This window comes from Xenopus laevis, chromosome 7L (genome assembly GCF_017654675.1).
Source record: "Xenopus laevis strain J_2021 chromosome 7L, Xenopus_laevis_v10.1, whole genome shotgun sequence".
NCBI lineage: Eukaryota > Metazoa > Chordata > Amphibia > Anura > Pipidae > Xenopus > Xenopus laevis.
The window spans coordinates 39,924,047-39,950,196 of record NC_054383.1 but is presented as its reverse complement, the minus strand read 5'-3'; the positions used below and the strand labels follow the sequence as shown (position 1 = coordinate 39,950,196).

At 38.1% G+C, this 26,150-nt stretch overlaps 1 protein-coding gene across 4 annotated transcripts in view; it reads right to left on the bottom strand.

Moving 5' to 3' along the window:
• The window catches only part of pald1.L (phosphatase domain containing paladin 1 L homeolog), a 180,495-nt gene that overhangs the window by 73,391 nt on the left and 80,954 nt on the right, over positions 1-26,150 (bottom strand). For 3 of the 4 annotated variants that reach the window (XM_041568824.1, XM_041568825.1, XM_041568826.1), the window contains exons 9-18: positions 25,393-25,489; positions 24,150-24,254; positions 17,424-17,519; positions 15,880-16,014; positions 15,177-15,293; positions 12,068-12,247; positions 9,057-9,254; positions 8,738-8,878; positions 6,387-6,458; positions 1,667-1,807 (exon numbers count right to left, since the gene is read on the bottom strand). In XM_041568824.1, the coding sequence (XP_041424758.1) occupies positions 1,667-1,807; positions 6,387-6,458; positions 8,738-8,878; positions 9,057-9,254; positions 12,068-12,247; positions 15,177-15,293; positions 15,880-16,014; positions 17,424-17,519; positions 24,150-24,254; positions 25,393-25,489 (1,282 nt within the window). Of the gene's footprint in view, positions 1-1,666; positions 1,808-4,500; positions 6,144-6,386; positions 6,459-8,737; positions 8,879-9,056; positions 9,255-12,067; positions 12,248-15,176; positions 15,294-15,879; positions 16,015-17,423; positions 17,520-24,149; positions 24,255-25,392; positions 25,490-26,150 lie in introns of those variants that run through there. The other variant, XM_041568827.1, reaches the window with a different exon arrangement.

The following is a 26,150-nucleotide window of genomic DNA, read 5'->3' as shown; positions in this document are numbered from 1 at the left end:
GAAACTATAATCAAAGTTAATACGTAAATATCCTGGCTCAATGATTGATTTGCTGTAACATTGTAAGTTTTATTTCTTTTTTCTTAGTTTGCTTGCAGGCTATACACTTCATTTTGGCATCAGAGTTGTGGAAAACTAATGCTGACATTGTTTTAAGATCTACCTGTGCAGCCTATGGGAAAAATCTCTAGGATAACTGTAAATTAGGGTCCAACCTGGTTAGCCTTATGAATTGACAACTGCCATTGAGCTACCTCTTACTTCCAATTTCCAAATCCAGACCTGCCTACACCTTATATGTATACAGAGTGAAGAATAATATATGTCCGAAAATAACTGAAATCCGACAGTCTGCATAAACGGACTGCTGACGGGTCAATAAATGCACAATTGCAAAGGCTGTAAGGCTGAAATAAGACCAAACCCATCTGTGTTTTCTATGGCCATCTTAATTCCAAAAAGGAAGAAAGGTAAGCAAAAACACAGAAACATAAAGAAATGACCACCCGTTTTCCAAGTTCTCGTAGTATTAACATCACTTCTATATAAACACATTACATAGTTCAAACATACGCATTGGGTAACTAGAGAACACCTGTGATATTTACTGCTACCAATGAATAAACCACTTGCCGGAGCCAAGTAAAAGAAATGATGTCAGTGTCTCTAGGTCAGGAAATCAATGTCTTACCTAAACAAATGCACTTAGATATTCATTTTCAAAATAAACACAGGTATTTTGGAGCTGCAAGAAGATGGCAAAAGTAAAACTGAAGACCCATAAAAATATTACTGGGAGCATATACAATATCAGCACAGTTATAGGGACATCGTACTACCTTATGCAACTACTTTGCTTACCTGACTGCAATGTACAAGTTAGTTGTGACTGCACTGTGAATTTCTGTTCCAGATTTACAGCAAGGCAAGGAAAGCTACGAAGGCACTTTATTGACAAAACAGTGCAAGCTAGAACACCATTTTTATTCTTTAGAATGCTTTTCCATACCTGTGTAAACAGCTCTAGACACTGCCTCTGTTTGTTTAGGATAGCAGCTGCCATATTAGCTTGCTGTTACATCACTTCTTGCCTGAGTCTCTCCCTGCTCGCTCATAGCTCTGAGCTCAGTTACAGCAGGGAGGGGAGGAGGGAGGGAGGAGCAAACTGAGCATGCTCAAGCCTGAGCCCTGGCAGTTTAAGCTGAAAGAAGGAAGTCTGATACACAAGCCCATGTGTACACAATAGAAGGAAAGAAATGTTGTGTTTCTTTTGACAAAGGATTTAAAGCAGCATTACTTTGAGGGTTTACTAGTGTATTCATTTAGGCCTTTCTGATAAAGCTTACTTAGTTTTAATCTTTCCTTCTCCTTTACCGTATACTTTAACATATTAAAAATTTTAGTGATATAAGTGGGTTGTTTCCAATCACAGTAAAAAGTTTCCCTATTCTGAACTACAGCTTCCAGAAACAATTAGGTGTGTTTTTCCAGAACAATGAACAACTAACCACTAAACTAAAAGCTCTTTCAAAATGGTTTCTATAAATTCTTCAAAAGACAAGTTCATAACCTTGGAGAGCATTTTGTTCGAAAGTGTCACTTTATGTAAGTGCACGTATAATGTTATGCGTATTAATGTAATCTTTCCGCAAACACATTTACTCACCTGTCTGTAGGTGCAAATAATGATTTCTCGCAAGTGATAATGCATAGGAGTCATGGTTTCACTAACACTGTCAAGAGCCATGTCTACTTCCTTCTTCATTTTGTGCCCGTCTGGCAAAAGCTGGACAATCTTCATCACAACCTACAGAAATCAGAAACAAATATGTGAATCGACATAATAATGGAGACTGATAAAAGTTCCATGTTCAAAGTTTCACTTAATAATAATTCCTACAGAGTAGCTAGTTGATCCAGAGGAGGTTGAAAATAACTAAAGCAGTCTTCAATATATGGCAGAAGGATACACATTTCTTTCGAAATCAAACTGAAACAGCCCCTGGATCACCACTGTATGTATGTAACACTATAACTTTCACTTACCCTCTATTGGGGTTACAATCTTATATGCCCCCTACATTTAGGTACAGGTCAATCACAAAATATAGAGTATATCAGAGAGATTCTAAAGGCATTACTTTAAAAGAGCAACTACCGTATATACTCGAGTATAAGCCGACCCGAGTATAAGCCGAGGTACCTAATTTTACCTACGAAAACTGGGAAAACTTATTGACTCTAGTATAAGCCTAGACACAACTACAGCCCTGTCTCCCAGCAGCGCACATTCTGCCAAAGCAACCCCCCCCAGCGATCAACCGGACTTCTTTGCAAAGTTGATGGTGACAGAGAATTGCCAAACGGATTACTGTGTGCATTGTCCCACTGTCCCACTACCATTTGCAGAGGGTGCTGTTTGATATTGCCATCACTGTTAATCTTTCGTATAACCAACAGAGGGCGCTGTGTGATATTGCAGTCACTGTTATTCTTTCATATAACCAACAGAGGGCGCTGTGTGATATTGCAGTCACTGTTAATCTTTCATATAACCAACAGAGGGCACTGTGTGATATTGCAGTCACTGTTATTCTTCCATATAACCAACAGATGGCGCTGTGTGATATTGCAGTCACTGTTATTCTTTCATATAACCAACAGAGGGTGCTGTGTGATATTGCAGTCACTGTTATTCTTTCATATAACCAACAGAGGGCGCACTGTTATTCTTTCATATAACCAACAGAGGGTGCTGTGTGATATTGCAGTCACTGTTATTCTTTAATATAACCAACAGAGGGTGCTGTGTGATATTGCAGTCACTGTTAATCTTTCATATAACCAACAGAGGGCGCACTGTTATTCTTTCATACAACCAACAGATGGCGCTGTGTGATTTTGCAGTCACTGTTATTCTTTCATATAACCAACAGAGGGCGCACTGTTATTCTTTCATATAACCAACAGAGGGTGCTGTGTGATATTGCAGTCACTGTTATTCTTCCATATAACCAACAGATGGCGCTGTGTGATATTGCAGTCACTGTTATTCTTTCATATAACCAACAGAGGGTGCTGTGTTATATTGCAGTCACTGTTACTCTTTCTTATAACCAACAGAGGGCGCACTGTTATTCTTTCATATAACCAACAGAGGGTGCTGTGTGATATTGCAGTCACTGTTATTCTTTAATATAACCAACAGAGGGTGCTGTGTGATATTGCAGTCACTGTTAATCTTTCATATAACCAACAGAGGGCGCACTGTTATTCTTTCATACAACCAACAGATGGCGCTGTGTGATTTTGCAGTAACTGTTATTCTTTCATATAACCAACAGAGGGCGCACTGTTATTCTTTCATATAACCAACAGAGGGTGCTGTGTGATATTGCTGTCACTGTTATTCTTTCATATAACCAACAGAGGGCATTGTGGGATATTACAGTCTCTCCCCAAGTGAACTGTTGGTATAGGAATGATTAAAAGTGACTGCAATCTCAGCTACTCGGGTCGGGTACCGCTGACCCGAGTATAAGCGGAGGTAGACTTTTTCAGCACATACGGTATACCTTATATTTTCCAGCTAAAGTATACTTAGATCATAAAAGTATACATGCTGGCATACTATTTTTGACATATGCGTAAAGTATATGACCTCTAATAGGCCTGGAATCTTTAAATCTACAGAGTTTGAAAAGTTTGTCAAAAATATACATCAAAGGAGAATTCAACGTAAATTTAAAAAAAAAAACCCTACCCTACATAGACCCCCCTCCCTCATCCCCCCAGCCTAGCTGCTATCCCGGGCAAATGCCCCTAACTCTTTACTCACCTCTCCGTGCAGATTCTGTCTAGCGGAGTTCACGGCAGCCATCTTCTTCTCTTCGGTAAGCTTCTTGAATAAGGTGAAGTATTGGCACATGCGCAGATGGAGCAATTTTCTATTTAGCGACAACTGCGCATGTGCCGAAAGTCACGGAAATTACCGAAGCGCCGATCTCATTTAGAAGATTACCGTAGAGCTGGAAGATGGCTGCCATGAACTCTGCTGGACAGAACCTGCACCGAGCGGTAAGTAAAGAGTTAGGCGCATTTGCCCGTGGTAGCAGCTAGGCTGGGGGGAGGAGGGGGGGGGTCTATGTAGGGTAGCGGGGTAGGGTTTTTTTTAATAAGGGGTTGAGTTCTCATTTAAGGAAAATATTTATTATGTGGTGTAAAAAAACTGTAGAATTCTTTAATGCAATTTTTCTTTGAGCAACTTCCACCGGAACTTACTTACAAAGATCTGAAGCAGTGGAAAATAAGGGTGGAAAATCTGGCATTCGCTTGGCATAAAATATCACACACCTTGATAAGTTCGCCATTTATTTTACACAGCTTTTTACACCATTTTTCTGCCAAATTTTGTTTTGCACAGCATAATAAGTAGGCCCCTAAGTAACTGATTCTTCCTGTTTATTAACTAACGAAATAATTGACTCCCAGATAACATGGTCACTTTAAGTCACAGTGGTGACAAAATATAACGTTTTATTTTACAGACACAGGTTTTGATGACAAATTCCAGGCAACCAGGACTGCAGTCTGGGTACACTGTACTGGAGATGATGTTCGGAACATATACAATGTACATCCTGCCACGAAAGCAGAAACTGAGGCTGAGGATTTACAAGGACTATTTCAGGCTCAGAGAATATATTATGTAAACCAGTTCTGGACATTTCCTTTCAAGGGGGAAGACAAAGTATTAATACATTTGTAACTGAACCTAAGCTCACAGCAACACCCAAATTGATTTTAATACTACTGACACAAGTTAAAGGGTAGTTCATCGCGACAGTTAGGCAGTGATATTCTGACATATTTTGCCAGAATATCTGTTTTTTTCTAATAATTGTGTATGTTTTTTTTCAGCAGCTCTCCAGTTTAGAATTTCAGCAGCTACCTGGTTGCTATAATTCTATTTATCCAAGCAACAAGGCAGTGGTTTGAATAAGACACTGATGTATGAACAGAGGAAGGCCTGAATAGAAACTTAAGTAACAATAGCAATTAAATTGTAGCATCACAGTAAAAATTTTTAGCTGCTAGTGTCAGTAACCACTTTTGAAAGCTGGGCCAGTAGAAGGCAAACAAATTATAAAATGTAATAAAAAAATTAAGATCAACTAAGTTGCTAAGAATAAGAAATGTTATAAAATACTAAAAAATGAATTTAAAGGTGAACTATCCCTTTAAAAAAAGATGGCAATAGATATTTGTAGAACTAGTGTAATCAGAAAAATACAGACCGAAGTATAATACCATGTGTACAAAACGCTACGTGTAGAGCCCCAGCATTAGAATATGCTGAGCATGTGGATTCATCAAATAATACAGAAACCTCAAACCTAAGGGTTTAGGGAGCCAAAGGCACAAAAAATCATAAAACAAATTTTTATGATTGAATAAGCAGGTCAAGCCCCTCAGGCATGCCATTAGTGAATTTATACAATGAAGTAGGCTCTCTGTACTTAAAATCAACAAATTAAAATCAAATACATGAAGTACCCTTCATGGAATATTTCTGTGGAAAGAAATGATGTTTGTAGACATTGAATTTAACTGGAGCAGAAAGAACAGTAGAAAATATGTTTAGCTCCAAAAATTGTTAACAGGATAATTTTTTTTAATAACACAACGCATTGCAAGGATGTCTATATACTTTAAAGGGATTAATTCTTCTTGTACAAAAGGCAACACTGTATGATTAAGAGATAAGAGATATTCAGGGCAGCTATCAGTGTCATGCAAGGAGTTTAACCTTCCTGTAGCTGCAATTTATGCTGCATGCAATGGCTTCCAGTAATCTGATAAGAGATGCAATGCTCATTTTATATACTCACTTGGATACTTGGATTATCATAAGTGGAAATTACACAACAGAAACATGTATTTTTAAAAGCAGCTAAAATCTTGTAAAAGCGCAGGATTTTCTTTTCAGGTCTGATTCCCAGTCTTATTAAAACTAAGTTTGGCAGCTGATGTTCCATTTTCTATACACTTTTACAGGCTCACAGATAATTTTCTGTTCTGGTTGTATAATTGGAGCATCACTCCAGTACAGCACACCCTCGGTGGAATTGTGCTATGGAAGCCTGTGGGGAGCACAAAGCTGCTGATCAGTCTGGTCAGTTGCACTGTATTAATACATACTGACAATATATGTCCACAATGTTGAGTTTAGTTGCCCTTTAACTTCAATAAAAAAAAAGAGGCATGTGAAATATTCCAGCAACTGGCTAGCTACAGATGCTGGTAACTGTAAATCTGAACAGATGGAGTGCTGTGAGTTTGACACTCCAGTTTAAAAGCTATAAAATGTAATAAAAATGTTTTACCTCAAACTCTCCCTTGGTGTATTTGGCATCTGGCACACTTACAATTTCATCCTCAGTCATTTCAGGAATGCTCTGCAATAAACATAAAGAGGTTGGTTGGCAGATAGTTTTGTTAGATCTATCCGAAGATCAAAGTCCCGAAGCCGAACACTCATGTATACAAAGAAGTCCTAAATGCTGGTGCAGGTAATGCACAGAAACACTAGCCAAAACACACCACTGGAAGCCACTGGGAACATGAGTCACACAACAGTCATGTTAAGTGCAAACTTGGGGATTAACTCTTTTTTGGGTGTATCACATTTCCAGAGACTTCAAAGGGATCAATACCAGTTTATGTACTTCACATCCATGAAGAGTGCTGGACACGCCTGCTCTACTAGGTTCACTATTTGGCAACTGCAAGGACAATGTCTCTTTGTTGTCTCCCTTTTTTCATGGCCACATTGTGCTACTTTTCTGCTGTGTTTCTGCTGTGATAAAGGCCAAATGCAAACACAGGAGGCTGTATGCCAAATGAGAGTACTAGTGCAATAACCAGTTGGGCTGATTGTATGAAACACCAACCCTTTTTGCACCCATGATTTACAATATGCAAAATTCTTAGCCCCCTCCAAGCACCCTACCTGCTAGGCTAGTCCACTAAAATCTGCCTCTGCTTACTTTTCCATCAGATTCACAAATATGAGCAGAGGGCCTAAATAAATCTGTAGGAAAAGCATATGCTACTTCTGTTAATTCACATGGTGATAGTGTGCTTTATGCCTGGACAAGGAACTATAATGACGCGAATAATCGTATATTCCAATAAATGATAATAAATATAAGGAGATTTTTTTTGCTTGCTTTTGGGGATCTCTACACACAAGCACAGCATCCTTTAACCCTTTTTATAATTTATGCTCCTTAATCACACTAAGTTTGTGATTTGGGGGTACACATGCTGGTTAACACTGTGTTCACTCAGTAGCTCCCTCAGACTTGGGATAGAAGGTAGAATGCATCTTTCTGCCCTGAATTAGCCACATATCACTTACTTCTTTATATTCTCTGCTCCCAATAACAAGTATATCTGGTCAACTCCAGAATGTGGGTTAGACCAGGGGTGTCCAAACTTTTGGCTTCCCTGGGCCACATTGGAAGAAGAAAAATTTTCTGGGGCCACACTCAAAATACACACAAACACTAACGCTAGCTTTTGATTTATTTTATTGTAAAAGTAAAAGAAAAGAGGGTATCATAAACCTAGTGAGGTTTTTGACATTGTGTTTGAGAAACTAATGTATCAATATCTGGTTGAATGGAAGTAATTGCAATTCTCAGTGAATTCTCAAGGTGCTCTTTAGATAATTTGGTTCTGATTTTACTCTTAGAGTGTTCATTCTTGAAAAAAGTTGCTCACAAATGTAGGCGCTGCATATAGCCCTATCATAGCGGGCAATGCCGCTGAAGAATGCTTACCTGCCTTTCCTGGACTGGTGGAAGTACAAGCTGGTTCGCATTCATATCCATCCTGGGCCGCATGCGGCCCTCGGTCCATGGGTTGGACACCCCTGGGTTAGACCATTCACTAGCACAAGGGTGCTTCTAACAGCTAGTCGCTGGCGATTTCTTTCTGTGTTTCAAGTATAACCCCTATGCTATGCATAAGGAAGCCAGGAAAAAGTGCACCATGACACAGCAGAAGGAAAACCACCTAACTGTATGGCCAAACCAAAAATAGTGTCATTTTACTATACCGAGCATTTAGAGGAGATAAATTATTTCCTCCTTCAACTGATCTTTGTGATCACCAGCTTTCGGTAAACACAACCATTCACTTGAATAGTTAATGTGCATACAGTTATAATTAAAGCTAGAGATGTTCATTGCGGGATTAAGAGAGGAGATATATGTAATTTAACCTTTCTGTACTGTCTATGGGTAATTTCCTTCCTAGAAGTTTGGGGAAATAAAGTAAAGAAAAACAACAATAAACTCACAAATCCAGATGGAAAATGTAAAAATTGCTGGGTAAGTAGCCCTCTAGGGAACATATAAAGGTGAAATGGAATGAAAAATAACAAGGAAAGTGTCTAGTAAACAGCAGTAAATGTAGATTCAAAAGTAAAAAAGCCAGAATCAGTGCAATGGTGTTTTTTTGTTTTTTTTTAAATCATCCCTAACCCTAATAACATCTTGTATGGTAGATTCCACTCATATCAACAAACACAAATATGTAGATCAATTATACAACATAATAACTGCACAGTTACACAAACACAAATCAAACTAAATAAAGTTTGCTTATAGTTTTGAGATTTTGTCACAAGTATAGAAAATATATCAGGAAACTAAGCTAAAAAACTTACATTAAAATGCCAGAGGGTGAGTACAGCGATAACCATAGCAGTAGTCGTCCTTCCTTTGCCGCCATGACAGTTAAATACAAAGGCTGCACTGGAGTCCTCTGCCAGCGTGCTTTTCATGGACTGCAGAAGCATGTCAAAATCCTGCAAAAAAAAAACACACACAAACTCATGGCTTGACTAAAAAATGGTCTTCTGAAATAATCACCTGTGAGCTCTTATGGTCAGGCTGTATTTTATCTATCATAATTCAGCACATTTTAAACATTCCAAGTCCTTTGATTGTTTCTATAACCTATCAGTTTTAACAGCTGGAACCTACCTGTTCCCTGGGAGCACAGAAATCTGGAATGGGAATCCTTCTGTACACCAAACCTGGATAGGTGCTTCTGTGTTGGTTGAAAATCTCCTGCATAGTCCGGCAGGTTTTGAACATTTTCATTTGCTTCTCTTGTTCTAGGTAGACTTCAAGCCACTTCTGGGAAGTCAGGACATGATTTGCTACCATGGCCTCCAATTTCTAAATGGGAAGGAAAACAGAAATGTAATCACTTAATGACACATCGCTCTTCTTTAAAGGGGTATCTGTATGATACTGATATGATATTCTGAGACAATTTGCAGTTAGGACTTAATTTTTTTATGGTTTGTAAATCATTCAGCATTTTATTTACGAGTTTGGAATTTTTGGCAACAATCTAGTTCTGGTTTAATTGGGCAGACATTTGAATAAGAGAAGACAAATGGGAGAGGGCCTCTACAGAAAGGTTAAAAGAAAAGAAAAAAAGGATAAAAAAAAGTGAAAACCAGCTGAAGTCTTTAGCCAGAAGTGGGCTTTCATATGCAGGCCTAGAAACAGCCTGTCATGCACCTACATGCATGTGTTGGCCTGGACATACTGAGAGGACACACAGGTCATTTTATAACATACTAAAAGTTGAACTACCCCTTTAAGAGTAACATCACTCTTGTTCTTGCTACCCATTACTGGAAGTGGTGCAATGCAAAGGTGCTTATTATTATAAAATGAGAACCTGCTCTCTACAATATTTTTTTAATGCACCATGAAAAATTGAATTATATTCCCATATTTTAAGTGAAATTTTACAAGTAGAAGTTATGAACTTTTCCATCTAGCTCAATTAGATTGTCAGAAAAGTGCAAAAGTGCACAGAATCCCTTAGTAAACTTTGCTGACATTTCAGGTTAAATATTCTATAAAATTTACTGAAGCTTGAAATCATCTTTCCATAGCATACAAAATACACTTTATCTGTTTGCTTGGTGTTATTGTGTGATGCATACTACCACCTAGTGGTTACAGAAAGTTTCACAGTTCAAATGGTTGTAATACTAAGGTGTATTGGAGCGTTTTGATTAAAGTGCAAATTTCACCTCTCCAGGTCTATTTTCGCAGTGACACTGCATGTTTAAAAATCATAATTACCCCATTGCAAAGCTAATGTGTGGCATAAATACTTTGCACAGTTATGGGTCTCTTATCTGGAAAACCATTATCAAAAAGCTTACGAGAAGTCCATCTCCCATTGACTCCATTTTAAACAAATATTGTCATTAAATAAAAACATATTTAAATATGATTTCCTTTTTCTCTGTAATAATACAGTACCTTGAACTTGATTCAAACTAAGATTATGTGATTTGACTGGTTTTCACTCCCCTTTGGTCAGTGTTTTCTGGCTTTTTGAAGCTGCCGCAAAATGCAGCATGTGTCACCGCCCTATATCAGTTGGCAAGGTGTTTTTTTCATCAAATGCTGCTCATTTGTTATTCAACAAACCTTTCGTGATTGTAACCGTTGAGTTCAGTATCAGTCCCACAGCATTTATTTCCAAAAGGCTTCCGGCTTGTCTAGATTCTGATATGTATACCTCAGACACTGAATTTGTGATGCAGATCATGTTTGTGCAGGCAACACTTGCTATGTTTCCAGCAGTGGGTATGCAATGGCATATTATTGCCTGATTAGAACATGCCTTCCCAGTATCTTTATACAATCATATAGGAGCTGTCCTAAAGTTCACCTCTGCAAAGTCATTCTCCTTTGGATACCCTTATATGGTTTTTTTTTTGCTTTTCAGCTAAATATAGTATGGGGTAAGTATTACACTGGCTACCCGTTTTATGTATCTCTACAAATATGCACAGTGGGAATATTCTATGCTGTTTAAGGGGAAATTAAAGGGGTTGTTCACCTTTAAAATAAGTATTTATTTTAATGTAGTGAGTGATATTCTAACACAATTTGCATTGATTTGAATGACTGGAATATGAATAGGAGAGGGCCTTAATAGAAAACTGAATAAAAACTGGCAATAACAATACATTTGTAGCCTTACAAAACATATGGTTTTTTTTAGATGTGGTCAGTGAAATAAGTGGAATAAGTCAGAAAAAGACAGCAAATAATTCAAAAACTATAAAAAAAGATCGCCAATTGAAAAGTTGTTTAGATTTAGCCATTCTATAACATACTAAAAGTTAACGTAAAGGTCAACCACCACTTTAAAGGAAACCTAAACCCCTGCAGAGATAAAAGCCCCCATGTTCTGCACTACATTGTCCCCTCTACCCGCAGAGTCTTTTACTTGTAATAATGTCCCTGTTTTTAAAGCTGACCTTTCAATGCTGAATAGCACAGCTGAGTTCTCCAGGTGCCATCTTCTGTGTCTTTGGATTTTTTTTTCTAAGGGTTTGCTGACACTGAGCTTTCTGGCACATTCCGGTATTAGCTCCAACTTCACATGGACTGGAAAGCTCCATGAATCAAGGGAAAGTGGAGGATCCAAAGATACAGAAGATGGCTTCTCTACTCCCGGAAATGGAGTAATAGACTCTGCAGGGAGGGTGGACAATGGAGCGCAGTACATGGGGGATTTTGACTCTGTGGGGGTTTAGTTCTCATGGGCAACTATCACTGCAAATAAGTTTTACCCCACTGGAGATGTAGCCTGACAAAACCTGCTGGATGGAAAAAACAACAGGCGTGACATTCTGGTTCATACAGCCACAGGTATGTGCATATCCGGCAAGTAGATACTTATTGGATACACACACAGGCACGTGACTTGGGCAATTCATCTGTGAACAGTCATTTCAGACCACCACGGCTCAAGTGGAGGAAACAGTTTTGGTACCCTTAAAACTTAAGCATGAAAGAGTTTTGTGGTCAAAGATATTTTATTACAAAAAAAGACAGTAAAAACATGCATAAATAACTATGAACTTTTACTTAACATTTAATGAAAAATAGTACATTTCCACTTTAACACAGTGCAGCAGTAGTATGTAATGTAGAGACTATTACTGTACCTCCAGTTGCTCTGGTGAAGCTGCAGGCACTGCAATTTGTTGCTCGAAATTATCTGGTTCACGTGGGGTGAATATTTGTTCATTTCCTTCCAGTACAATTTCTTCTCGAAGGTTCACCCACAGAATGTTGGAGTACTTCCGCTTTGCATCTGTCAGATAACTGAGTACACTACCTGTAGCCTAGAGGTATATACAAGAACAAGTAATTAGATTTAATTAAATTTAAATATGGTGAGACAATGTAGTGCCAGCAATGTTTCATGAGAAAGAGTAGTGGGAAATCAATAGCCCGGTCAAAATGGAAATGGATAAATACAAGCAATATGTATTCATAACATATGTATACACAATAACTGTGCAAAATGGTACATTTTTGTATTTGTATTTTTATTTATAGTATCCTAGAAAATGATATTTTAAAAGCATATAACCAAGTACTTTTTGTAATAGGAGGTCCTAATGAGGAATAGTGAGGTCAAAGAAAACCTCCAACAGATGCTTCAACATGAATCAGAGCGATACGATTGCTTGGTTGCCATAACAACCCAGCCAACTGAGGAACACGGAAGGACTATGAGTCAGACTGAGATCGGTGGAACGCAGAATGATGAAAGCCGGAACGATAACCATGGCAACCAGCTGCAATCGGCTTTTTAAAGGAATAGTTCAGTGTGAAAATAAAAACTGGTTAAATAGATATGCTGTGCAAAATAAAAAATGTTTTTAATATAGTTAGTTAGGCAAAAATGTAATATATAAAGGCTGGAGTGATTGGATGTCTAATAAAACAGCCAGAATCCAATTTCCTGCTTTTCAGCTCAATAACTCTGAGTTAGTCAGCGACTTGAAGGGGGACACATGGTACATTTCTGTTCAGTGAGTTTGTAATTGACCCTCAGCATTCAGCTCAGATTCAAAAGCAACAGATATGACCCATGTGGCCCCCCCCTCAAGTCTCTGATTGGTTACTGCCTGGTAACCAGGGTAACCAGTCAGTGTAAACCAAGAGAGCTGAAAAGCAGGACTTGTTATACATGAAATCACTCTAGCCTTTATACATTGCATTTTTGGTTAACTAACTATATTAGAAACATTTTTTATTTTGCACAGCCTATCAATTTACCCAGTTTTTATTTTTACACTGAACAATTCCTTTAAGGGAACTACGTGATAGACGCCCTATGCCTCTGAGGTGGAACGCGTCAGGTGGAAGGGACGTCACGGTGAGCTGCAGGGGAAAACCACAAGGGAGAAAGAGAGGCCGGCAATATTCTCATCTCTCTGATTCAACTGGGGAAACTTGCTAAAAAGCTTACATATGGCTGATTATATTTATGGAAACTAAGGGGTTATTTATCAAAGTCCGAATGTATCTCAATATTTTCTGAAAAAAACAGACCAAATCCGCACAGGTTTTTTCGGCTTATTTATTAATACACTTTATGGAAACTAAGGGGTTATTTATCAAAGTCTGAATGTATCTCAATATTTTCTGAAAAAAACAGACCAAATCCGCACAGGTTTTTTCGGCTTATTTATTAATACACTTTCCAGAAAAAAATTTTGCTGAAAAAATTCGAAAAAAATCAGATTTTCCATTTTTTTCTGATTTTTCATCCGATTTTGTTTTTTGTCGAAAACTTGGGGGTATTGCACGAAACCCAGCGCACATCAAAAAATCATTGGGACTTCTCCCACTGACTTATATGCAACCTCGACAGGTCTGAGATGCTGGATTTTCTGATTCTGACTTTTCCATCTTTGGGGTTTAATAAATTTCCGAAAACATTCGTGATTTTTTAAAAGTCCAATTTTATATTAAAAAAAAAAATCAAATTTTTTGGTGATTTTTGCATTCAGAGTTTAGTAAATACCCCCTAAATGTGAGTGCAACATTTTACCAAATTTTACATTTTATTAATAAAACAGTATTACCCTATAGAATCTTTGTATACCTATGTTGGAGCATAAAGGAGCTGCTGAGAAGAAGGGGAGAATAGCTATTATTACATGCAATAACAAAAACTACTATCTTGTAAATAGGCACTTTAGCCAGATTTGGTGGAAGCTTTTGGAATAAGCCCACACGCACGTTTGGAGGATTTAATGGTCCTTTAAAGGGGAACTCATGCAGCATATTTTTCACGCTCTGGAGTAAAGGTCATTTAAAGGAGAACGCACATAAGATATCCTTTCTCTTTTCCTTTTTTTTTTTAACACATGGGGGCCGATTCACTTTTTTTGGTCGAAGGATATTCCTTCGATCATTGGATTAAAATCCTTCAAATCGTTCGATTCGAAGGATTTTATCGTTCGATCGAAGGAATTATCCTTCGATCGCACTATCTGTGCTAAATCCTTCGACTTCGATATTCGAAGTCGAAGGATTTTAATTCCTAGTCGAATATCGAGGGTTAATTAACCCTCGATATTCGACCCTAAGTGAATCGGCCCCATGGTGTTTATTTGAGAAACCTGAACATACTACACCATATTCCTGTTTTGTTGTTTGTTTTCTCTGTTGCCATAGGCACTGATTTGCTTTTTTACTCGTGAAATTTTTGTACAGCTGAGACTTGAATAGGACTGTAAAAAGTCAACAAAGCTAAAGGACTAACGTTTTTCTTATATGATTTTTTAAGTAATTAGATTGCAGCCACAAGTTATCTACAATATAAGCAAGAATTTATTATTAGCAATAAGGTCATTTTTAAAAAGTTATTAAAATGTTCCCTCTTTAGCTTGTCTTTTTCTGCTACACTAACTAGTGCACTACTAATACCAATGTTCCATGTGGGGCACATTGTATAAAGTGTTTATTCCAGGGTTTCCTTGCATCCATTATACCCTGTACATTGCAATTGTGCATAATTCATCAGAAGAAGGTTGAACTGCCAAATTCATGGCATGTGCACGTTGTAAGGAACATGTATGGGAGAAAAGTACCTTTGTGAATAGCATCCACGGGACAAAACATTTTGCACAGATTTGCACTTGTGCTTGCAAATGATGGGTAATTCTTGGCATTATGCATATTTTAGATATAGGCCCAGTGATGCATTTTTACATTTAGCTTATTTAGCTACAAAATATGCCAAACCTCTCCCACCTTTGAGTTTGGTTGTGCAGTACCATAAATTGGCATTTTGGGCACTCTTCTAAAATTGGCTACATTCATCTCTTTTAGGGTGCTCAGCACATCAGGAGAGAATCGATCATCCAGTACCTGCAATATTGCAACATAAAACATCTGTTACTATTAACATTCACGCCACATTAGCATGTTCTCAGAAGAACTCCCCCTATTGACTCCTAACAATATGAATTGTAACTATGTGCAACTAATCTAGTGAAGCAATTCTGTCTGTATGTGTAAACTGCTATATCTTTTATTTTAACCTAATACACCTTGTAACACATTGCAGGAGATGATAGAGCTATATAAATGATATAATATAACTATGCAGGTTCATGCTTCTGCTGTAATGAAAGAACAGTTGGTAGAATGTTTTTCAACAATACAGTGGAACCTCAATTTTACATTTTATGTTTTCCCTCATTTTACATTGTTGTTTTGTGGTCCCACCTATATATTATGCATAATAAATTTCCCTGATTTTACATTTTCTTGTATTTTACACCATTTTTTTCTGGTCCCTGAAAAATGTAAAATGGGGGGTTCTACTGTATATCAGCTGCCAATGCCTAAAGTAAATCCTTATAATCTGAAGATCTTATTCTTGCATACAGATTTATCTAAAACAAATTCCGTTTTATTAGGAAATGATTATGAAATGCTCAACAATACTCACTAAAACACGGGTTCCCTTTGTTATGAATTCTCCTGATAAAGTGAGCTCAGACAGATTGAGGTTTGCTTGCAATCTGTAAATCCACGGTTGTGTACACATCCACTTGCTGAAACTCATTGCAAAAGCCAAGGGGTACTGTAAGCAGGAACACACAGAAAGTTTACCAACACGAGATACAGAAATCCAGCATACAATCATCTAAAATAACTTAAAATACATAATGATTATTAGTATGACAGTGATAGCAAGATTCTAAATATGTATTAACATTTATAGAATAAATTGCCTTTTTATTCTTTCCAAATTTAAATGTTGCAGTACTTAAATAACTAGAAAGCACACTTAAAAATCTCAAACAAATTATTATAAAATTGTTCAGAGCCTGGGGCACCAATCCGTTGTTAAAGTTTCAAATTGAAGCAGCACCAAAAAGAAGTTTGTTAAACTGAAGATGATAAAAGCTTTATTAAGTGGTAAGAATCAGACCTTCCGTGTTTAATCATATTAGTGCACAAAAAAACAACATTTTGGCTCAACTTGTGAGCCTTCATCATGTTGTAACGCTGGAACCTGGATGAAGGAGCACAAGTTGGCTGAAACCTTGGTTTTTATGCATTAGTTGCAAGTCGTTTGTGTGTGTGCATATACACACACACACAAAGGTGACATGTAATACCCTTGTATATTAAAACAAAGCATAAATTATTAATACACAAGTTTCAGTGAGTCACATGACTTTAAATTATATCACTAAGCACAGAATAAAGTGAGAAAAGTATGTAAAGGTAAGTAAAGCCCATGGAAAGTGTTCTTTTTAACATATGTGGACATATCAAAATTAAATCTTCATTTAAATGTTATAACAAAAAAAGGAAAGGTGATTAAATAAAAAAAAAAAAAAGGAAAATGGACCTTAATAAAATATTTGAAATAAAAAAGTTAATAAACACAGGTATAGGACCTGTTATCCAGAATGCTCAGGACCTGGGGTTTTAAGAATAACGGATCTTTCCATCATTTGGCTCTTCATACCTTACGTCTACTATAACATTAAATATTCCCAATAGGTTGGTTTTTCTTCCAATAAGGAGTAATTATATCTTAGTTGGGTAATACTGTTTTATAACTACAGAGAAAAAGGAAATCATTTTTAACAATTTGGATTACTTGGATAAAATGGAGTATATGGGAGACGGCCTTTCCATAAATTGAAGCTTTTTGGATAAAGGGTTTCCGGATAAGGGATCTCATATCTGTACACCATTTCTTACTGTGGAAATATATAGCTACACATTCTGCAGCATCCCATGTGGAGTAGGGGTATTGCATCATAACGTCAGGAGACGCAAGGGCAGTGCTGAGTTTTCAGTCACTACTTAACAAGCTGGTCTGCTTCTTACTTGTTTGCATCACACAGTACATTGTAATGGTTACCAATAAAATGAAAACCTTATTTTACAGCCAATTCCACACTTCAAATCAATAAGAAAATATAAAGTAACCATGGGCCTCCAAGTAATCAAGTGCCATTTGTGGCAGCTTACCTGCTCATGAAGGTAATAGTTGAAAGCTATTAAATAAAAATATCGCTCCAAACTATGGAGGATTCCTTTGAGAAAATATTCTTTGGTTGAGCTTCCCTGTAAAAGAAAAAGGCAATGGGACTTACTTAATATACTGCTCTGTGAGTGGCAATGGACAGTCATTTAATAGATGTCAAGTAGCTTACATTTATTCAGCTTCACTAGGCGGTGAGCATTTATAGTAATAACTGCACCTATATAATTTTATTTTATTTTCCCCACCTGCACGTGAAACTCCCACTCTAGCACAAAATGTGTAATGTTATCATATAGGAGACCAGTTACAGTAAGAGTGTGGAATTTAAACATTAACAAATGTTGTTATTCTATAGGACACGGCTGGGCAGAGCCATTTACATCAAGACAACATCCTAAACCATCTTTCCACTTAAACGAATTGTTCACTATAAAAATAAAAACTGGGTAAATAGATAGTCTCTGCAAAATAAAAAATGTTTCTAATATAGTTAGTTATACAAAAATGTAATGTATAAAGGCTGGAGTGAGCAGATGCCTAACATAATAGCCAGAACACTACTTCCTGCTTGCAGCTCTCTTGGTTTCCACTGATTGGTTGCCAGGCAGTAAACAATCAGTAACCAATCAGGGGAGGCCAAATGGGCCATAACTGTTTGCTTTTTAATCTGACAAGCATGTGGAGGATCAATTGCAAACTCACCGAACATTTATGTCCCATGTGGTCCCCCTCTGGCTAACTCAGAGTTAGTGAGCTGAAAAGCAGGAAGTAATGTTCTGTTCTATTAGACATCCAGTCACTCCAGCCTTTATAAATTAAATTTTTGGCTAACTAACTATATTAGTAATATTTTTTATTTTTCACACCCTATCTATTTAATCCAGTTTTTATTTTTACACTGAACTGTTCCTTTGAGAACACACATTTAGTTCTAACACATGGTTAATACACACAAGAAATATGCTACATAGGCTGTGATGTAAGTGTACAGCATTATTGCTCAAACTGAGAGGCTCGCTTGCAATGTTAGAAAGGGATCAATGCCTTGTTCCCCATCAAGTTTGGTGGTTGGTTTTCTGCCTGTGATTCTTATATAGCTGGAAAGTCTGAATTTTTTTCCAAAATAAAAATTTTTTGTTCATAGTGTAATTATTTGCTGCCTGTGATATTCTCTAGCACACTATGTAGTTCCATGTCCATATAAAGGACATTTATACAGGTTAAGGAGACTTCTACTCGATGAGTATTATAAAGCATTTCTTCTTTATACGTGTTTGAACAATCTTTTGTACATTTTCCCCGGCGAGCCAGGGTACATATGAATAAACAAACTTTTTTTTTATTCTCTTAACTTATAACAGACACACTACAAATAGAGGGGGGGAGGAGAAAACTGGGGGTTAGGACGTTGAGGTTATTCAGTATATTCAACCACTCCTATCTTAGGAGTCATTTATCTACTGTCTTGCGCTGTCGCTGAGTCCAGTGTATCTGCCCACGGGTCTGAGCAGCCTCGGTTTAAATAGGTAAGTATAGTATATATTATAGAATATACTAATAATTTACAATAGGGGGTACATTATTTGTTATAATACACAAAGTTTCAGTGAGTCACGTGACACAAATTACATCACTAAGCACCAATTATAACCAGGGCCTCTATTGGTAACACTAAACACAATTTATATAGTGAATAAAGTACCCCCTGTTGTAAAATATAAGGATACTATAAGGCTGAGTGTTTTTATACAGGTCATGGAACTCCGAGATGAATTCTCTTATCCTCATATTTTGCAACTGGTGTTACTTTATTTATTATTATAATACAAGAGTTTTAGTAAGTCATCTGACAGAAATGACATCACTAAGCTCCAATTATAACCAATGACATCACTTAACACCATTTATCAGGATATAATTTACAAGATGGTGTGTGTTTGAATGTGGGAGTATATACACACACACTTATACTGTATATAGATAAATAAACAGACAGAGGAAGCATGCACAAGCAATCACAGACCCTTCATTTTAATGAAAGAACTAGCACATGTCGTTAACACTTGTACTACTTGAAGGCACAATGCCTGCAAGCTACATAGAATTAGCAGGGTGATCCTGGCCCCTCAACCGCCTGAGGCAGCTTGCTGTAGCTGCCACCCCTCCTTCCCCGTGAACCAGAAGGGGTCGAAGGGGGTCCATGAAGAAGGCAGAGGGGTCCAGAGCTGCAAGTGCAGAGAGTACAATTTGGCTCTCTGCGCTAATAGAGCCAAATTTCTGGTTTTCAAACCGGAAATTCGGCTCTTACAGTTACCAGGAGCAACATTTTTGCCGCCCCCCGTAACTAGTGTGGTGCTGCTGTCTGAGGTGAGTTTCTCAACTCGCCTAATTGGCGCAGTGCCCCTAAGAATTAGTCATAAAGGGTACACACTATGACATGTGCATAATTGTGTGCACAGTCAGGAACAGTAAGGTGAGAAGTAATGGCTTTCAATCCACTGCTTCTAGTTGGTGTGATATCATTTGCAGATTGTTGCAAAATCTCAGGCACCTGCAATTGCTTCAGCTGCAACTGTACCTGTACCTGTGCAATTATGTAACAATCACGCAGATGAGGAATATAAGCAACCAATCAGGTTTAGCTTTCATTTTTACTTGTGCAATTTAGTACATTTATATGTAGAATTGAGCATACAGGTATGTGTTAAACTACCGCAGGTGCACATGTCAACACTTCTTTCCACATCTTGGCTTCACAAAATTTAAATGGTTTCAGGAGACACAGATGGCAGCTGAAACACTCTGGTATGGCTTCTAACATTTTGCTATTTCCTGATAATGTGTTTAGAAATGTTCTTACTAATGTTCACAGCGAATAAACAGCTACGGTGATTTAATTTATAGCCAAGTCTAAAGTAATTTTCCACTGACATCATGCAAAGCTCCCTTTAACCCTTTAAGTACCGGCAACACTGTGATCTCCAAATGGGCCCTTACTTCAAACAGAGCTGACATGTAGAGGTCCAAACAGACCACATCTTCAGTGCACAGGCAGCACAGCAAAACTGAACTGGAACTGGATATAGCGGGTATACTGAGGCAAGATTGCAACAATAACCTTTTTTATCTTTGATTTATCTTTTATGTTGCTCAAGTCAAATCCCTTGATTTCTCTTACCTGAAAGGAATATGTGTCCATACAGGGGCTTTCATGAGATTTAACACAGCAAGGCTTACATTTCTATGGAAACTTTACGTTCCTTAAACTAATGGTGAATTTTTAGAAAAGCTGGCACAGATCCCACAAAGCAGATTGTGGCATAAACTGTTGACGTTATTTTTTTTCAAGCATTTTGAAATCTGTGAAGCCCTATATTTTATGGTTAATCACCCACACATTTTGATTTCTAAGCTTCCCAAACCTTCTGGTGAACGGTAAAATATCGTGAAACCACAACATCTAAGATTAAGATTAGATCTGTGTATTTTTTAATGGGAAGCACTTGGCTGTATAAAACATTACTTTTACTTAGAGAATGCGTGCAGACATTCACTTAAGAAACGATAAAACAGTTACATATACATGTAAAACTTTGAGGCAGTGCCTAACAAATTGGTGATCAAAATCACTTTCCTTACATCCTGGGCCAGAGCTTCTCTTTCCTAAAAAATGCATTGGCCCTGGTACCCTTGGCCCTGGTATAGTAAATACAGCACCGTCATCTTGTTTCTTCTTCCAGGGATCTCTAGGTGTGGTCGAGGGCTGTGCACATGTGAGGTTTAAATTAAACTCTTGATAAAGGGGCATGGCCCCTAAACGTTACACTTCCACATTTTCAAAACGCCATGGGTTAGCTATGCAAGCATACAGGACGGCCATCAGAAATCACATGGCCCCATACGAAAAAATTTCCTGGGCCCCCTGGGCTGCGCCCACCGCAAGGCCCACCTACAGGTCCGCCCTCCCCAACCCACAGGTCCGCCCCCCACCACACTTGGAGGCTAGGGTTCCCACATGTTAATAAAAAATAAAAAGATATTGGTGGTCAGGGCCCCCCATAAAAAAACATTTGTGGCCAGGACCCCCCATTAAAAAATATTGGTGACTTGTTCCTCACATAAGAAAAAAAAACTGGTGGCCAGGCCCCCCACATTCTAAGAAAATTGGTGGCCAGGGCCCCTTAAACGTCCATGCCTTCCCGAAGCCAGCAGCTCTCAGAAATATTGGCCCGGCTAATCAAGTAAGTGTGGCATGGCAGGGCCCCCTTACAACTCTCCCCCCTGTCCCCCCCTGATGGCTGCCCTGCAACCATATGCCTTGTGTGCCAGTATTTTATTCTTATTGACTATATTGGAGGTTGCCAAATCCTCTTACACTGAGCACCAGGCTGCCCATCATTGGGTGTGTAAAGGGTGTGCATAGGCTTCAACTGTTCGAGTAGCTTAAGCCCACGGCATCATCTGATCTCTCGAACCAGTGATCAGATCAGCCTAAATGGCCCAGCCCTTGGCCAGGGCACGGGGGGGGGGAGAACATGTGCTGGGGGTTGCTGTGTTATCCACAGGGGAGGATGAGGCATATTGATTTAAGGGTATATCTTAATATGACTTATTTTGTTTCTCATATGAGTGATATCCCTGCAGTGAGCACCAACAATTAGGTTTTTTGGTGTGCAACCACCATTAATGTAGACATGGTTTAAAAATTCCTGGTGGTAACATGGCTGCGTTTTAAAGTGGGTGTGGTTTAAAACAGGGAGTCGTCAACACTAGCTTCCATTATCGTCCTTCCACCACATAGGCAAAAAAAATTCTGGCCCTCAGTGCCACAGAAGTTGGACAGTGCTGTTTTAGTTTATATCTGGTGGCATGTAGGTCTGCATCGATATAAGGATTGTGAATAAATGAGTGGCCGGGAAATAACAACTTTCAGTGCATTTTGTACGGAGCATGACTATAAATCTGCCATGCAAAAAGCAGTTTAAATGAGAAGGAAAGGCTGAGTTAACTTGGGGGTACCTGAAACCCAGGGCCGGTGCACCTACTGTATCAGCAGGAAACTGCACCGGTCCGGGGGTTTTTCCAGCGAGCACCACAGACTGATCGGCTTTCTTCTGCTTTCTTCAAATTTCCCGGGGCAGAAGCATGTGCAGAGGAATGAAATAGCCGACTTCTTCATTAAAGTTCAGCTTTTCGCACTACTGCGCATGCGCACCCGTGCAAAGAAAGAAGGAAGCAATCGCTCTGTGGTGCTGGCTGGGAGAACCCCCGGACGGATGCAGTTCTGTCCTTTCCTTCTTCTTTAAAAAAAATAAATATATTGGATTGTTTGTCCAGGCCCTGACTAGGGGGCTTGGGGCCCACCGGGGCTACTGCCCTCCGGCCCCCTCTGCTGGTCCGGGGCCCCCCTGCTGCGTCGCATTTTTGAGTATGTGCACGGCGCTGGATCTGTGTGTGCGCATTAAGAAACACATCTGGGCCAGCGGGGCCCAGAAGAGCCCGGGGCTCACTGGGTTTTTTCCCGGTTTCCCGCCCAGTCCGACGTTGTGTTTGTCTAGTTAAAAATGTATAAGGGAAAGACTAAAGAAAGCAAACCATACCACTTTACACTTATTGTGACCCCATGATGTCAATAATTTCCTGTGAGGTTTAGTCTATTTACATTTGTAAATAGCAAATGGTGTATGAGATCATGGATGTGGTCAGTGAGGTAAGCAAAGGCTAAATAAACGCTTTCATGTGGACAGAAGTCAGCGTGACATAATGTTATTTAAATGACACATTCACTGTTATACAGATGGAGATTAACTTCCCTAAAAAGTGAAATCTTGGAATGCATTGCTTCCTGGATGACTAACAGTTTGTATGGGAGACACATACCCTGTTCAGGATCTCTAAGACGACTCATCAGAAAGTCACATTGAGCAAATGTTAAATGCACCTTCCTGACACTGTTTACATCAAGTCTGTCCTGTTTATACATTGTACACAGATTGTTATGAAACAGAACAAGACAGTTTCCTTCCTTTTCTAGACTATTAGCCCCCGCCACTGCAAGCTAACCACGTTGTGTATGGAATGTGGTTATAGTTTGAGTAGGTGGAAAACACCTGCATTGAAAACTACTGTTTGACCATTAGCAGATTTGCCAAGCAGAAGGAATCTGGCTGCATCAACAGTAATGTTCATTAACCATGTTTATAACTAGTTATTAAGCAGAACATTTCTGGCTAGCTTTCATCATTCAGATTACATACCTAGTAGAACAGTGCAAAATTAAAAGTATGGCTAACTATTTAAAGGAACAGTAACACTAAAGTATTTTAAAGTAATGAAAATATAATGTACTGTTTCCCTGCACTGGTACAACGGGTGTGTTTGCTTCAGAAACACTACTATAGTTTGTACTGTATATAACAAGTTACTGTGTAGCTATGGTGGCAACCTTTCAAAGCTGAAGAAGGAGAAAAGGCACAGGTCATATAACAGATAAAAGATAAGCTCTGTAGTATACAATGGATACAACATGGTGTATCTGTTATGTACTGAGTGTCCTCTGCTGGAATGGATGCCCCATGTATACAGAGCAGCTTGATTACATAAACTGTCGTAGAGTTACTGAAGCAAAGACACCAGTTGTACCAGTTCAGGGCAACACTACATTATATATTTTGTTGAAAAACATTCAATGCAGTTTAAATAAACTGTACCTGAATTTGGTAGCCTTCTCCAATGCCTTCCAGCTTCTTCTTACACTCATATATAGCTGCTTTAATATCATGCATTTCTGAGCATAACTCAATAGCTTTATCAACCTGTAAGAAAAAATAATTAGAGGTATCATATATAATGCCACAGCAGCTTCTGTCCTTGGTGCTCTTTTCAACCCTTGTAAAATGTGTATTACTGACATCTACGTAATAATAATTAAGAACGATGATAGAAATGCAGAATCCAGAGCTGGAGTCGGAAGCAATTTTGGGTACATGAAGTTGGTAAATGTACAGACTCCTAATAACTTTAAATACAAGCACTGACAACAATCAGATTGAAGAGCTTCTATGAAAAAGGATATGGTAGAATCAATTCTGTTTCAAAAAAAAAAAACTTTAGTTAATTTTAGATTTAACAGCTATTATACAGCTATATGCCAGGTTCAATTAATATATAAGTTGTTTTAGTTTTTTTATGTAGTTTAACGTTGATTTTTTTTTAGCATTACCAAAAGATGTGGTTTATATTTTTGAGCTTTGGCAGTGCTAAAATACCTTGTTTGTTGAGTACTTAACTTCTACCAACATGGAAGTATATTAAAGGTACAGTAAAACCAAAAAATTGAATCCTTTTAAAGTAATAACCATTTGAGGGTTACTGTATTTACTGAAATCCAAATTCATCTCATAATTTAATTTTAAAAAAAACTCCCATACCGATTAGACCTTATTTATTATTTAAAAAGCTTGATTAAATCAGTTCAGGCGGGGGGAACCCGCAAAAAATCATATGAAAAATCATATTGTAAGTTTTTTTTGGCCTTTTCCCCCAAATCGGACAATATTTTCCCCAAAAAGATCGGATTTTCTGGCTAAACCCAGTGCAGACCATGATAACTACCAATTAGGATAGGGACCTCTGCCAGTGACATATACACAACCATGGCAGGTCTGGACTTAAGAGGGATATAAATGGGCTGGAGAGAGTGCAGAGACGTGCAACTACACTAAACACGCCCGTTTTACCAATGCAGAGCAACAGTACTTTATAACTTAATTACTTTGATGATAAGTTTTTGGTGTTGTTTTAAAAAACAGAGGAGTCTTTACCATAAATTGAGGAATTGGAGTCGGAGTCAAAGTATTTATGTACCGACTCCACAGCCCTGGCGGAATCACATTTGATCTAATAGAATTTTAAACTGAATGCTAGAGAAAGACCAATTCTAAATATACTTACCTCATCAACTATTGCTTCTCCATTTGGTACCATGTTAATAAAATTCTGGATAACCTGAAATCGTTGCTTTGGCAAAACATTTGTATCCTGGGAGGTGCTGTTAAAAAAGTATAGAGGATAAAATTAATGTAAAGACTGGAAAGCATTACCATTGGTTTATATTTATCTGTTGTAATCTCTACAAATAAAGCAGCAAAAATTTAAAAAACAACTATCTACTAGTTATGAAGCTTACTATTACAGCAGATCCCCATTTTTACTTTTCCCAGGGAATGGTGTCAAAATGCTGTAAATCCAGAAAAAGAGGGGGGTCCTTGAAAAAAGAGGGGCCAAATCTGGGAAAACTTAAAATCGGGATACATAAAACTTTTCTGTGGCTTAAAAGGTAGAGTAATTAGTTAAATCAAGAATTAATTATGAGCACACAAAGTCTGCCAAGCTCTGCTATGTGACAAAAGTATTAGGGAGCTGTTGAATGATGCATCTCCATAGAAACCTGCTGCCATCCATAAACGTTAATATGTAAATACATCTGATTTGCATTGCCTTGTGACTGGAGAACTGCTCTGCAAAGAATGTAAAGTATTTTTCGTGTATGCCATCATGAGGCTTGAAAAAACAGACCAAAAGCAATATTTTCTAAGGTAAAAGAATTTCATTTCAGGCTAGTTATTTTAATTAAATAATGTTTATTATGGACTGTATATACCCTGCTATACACTGTATAGGGAATAAAATGTGGGCATGAGTTATACAAT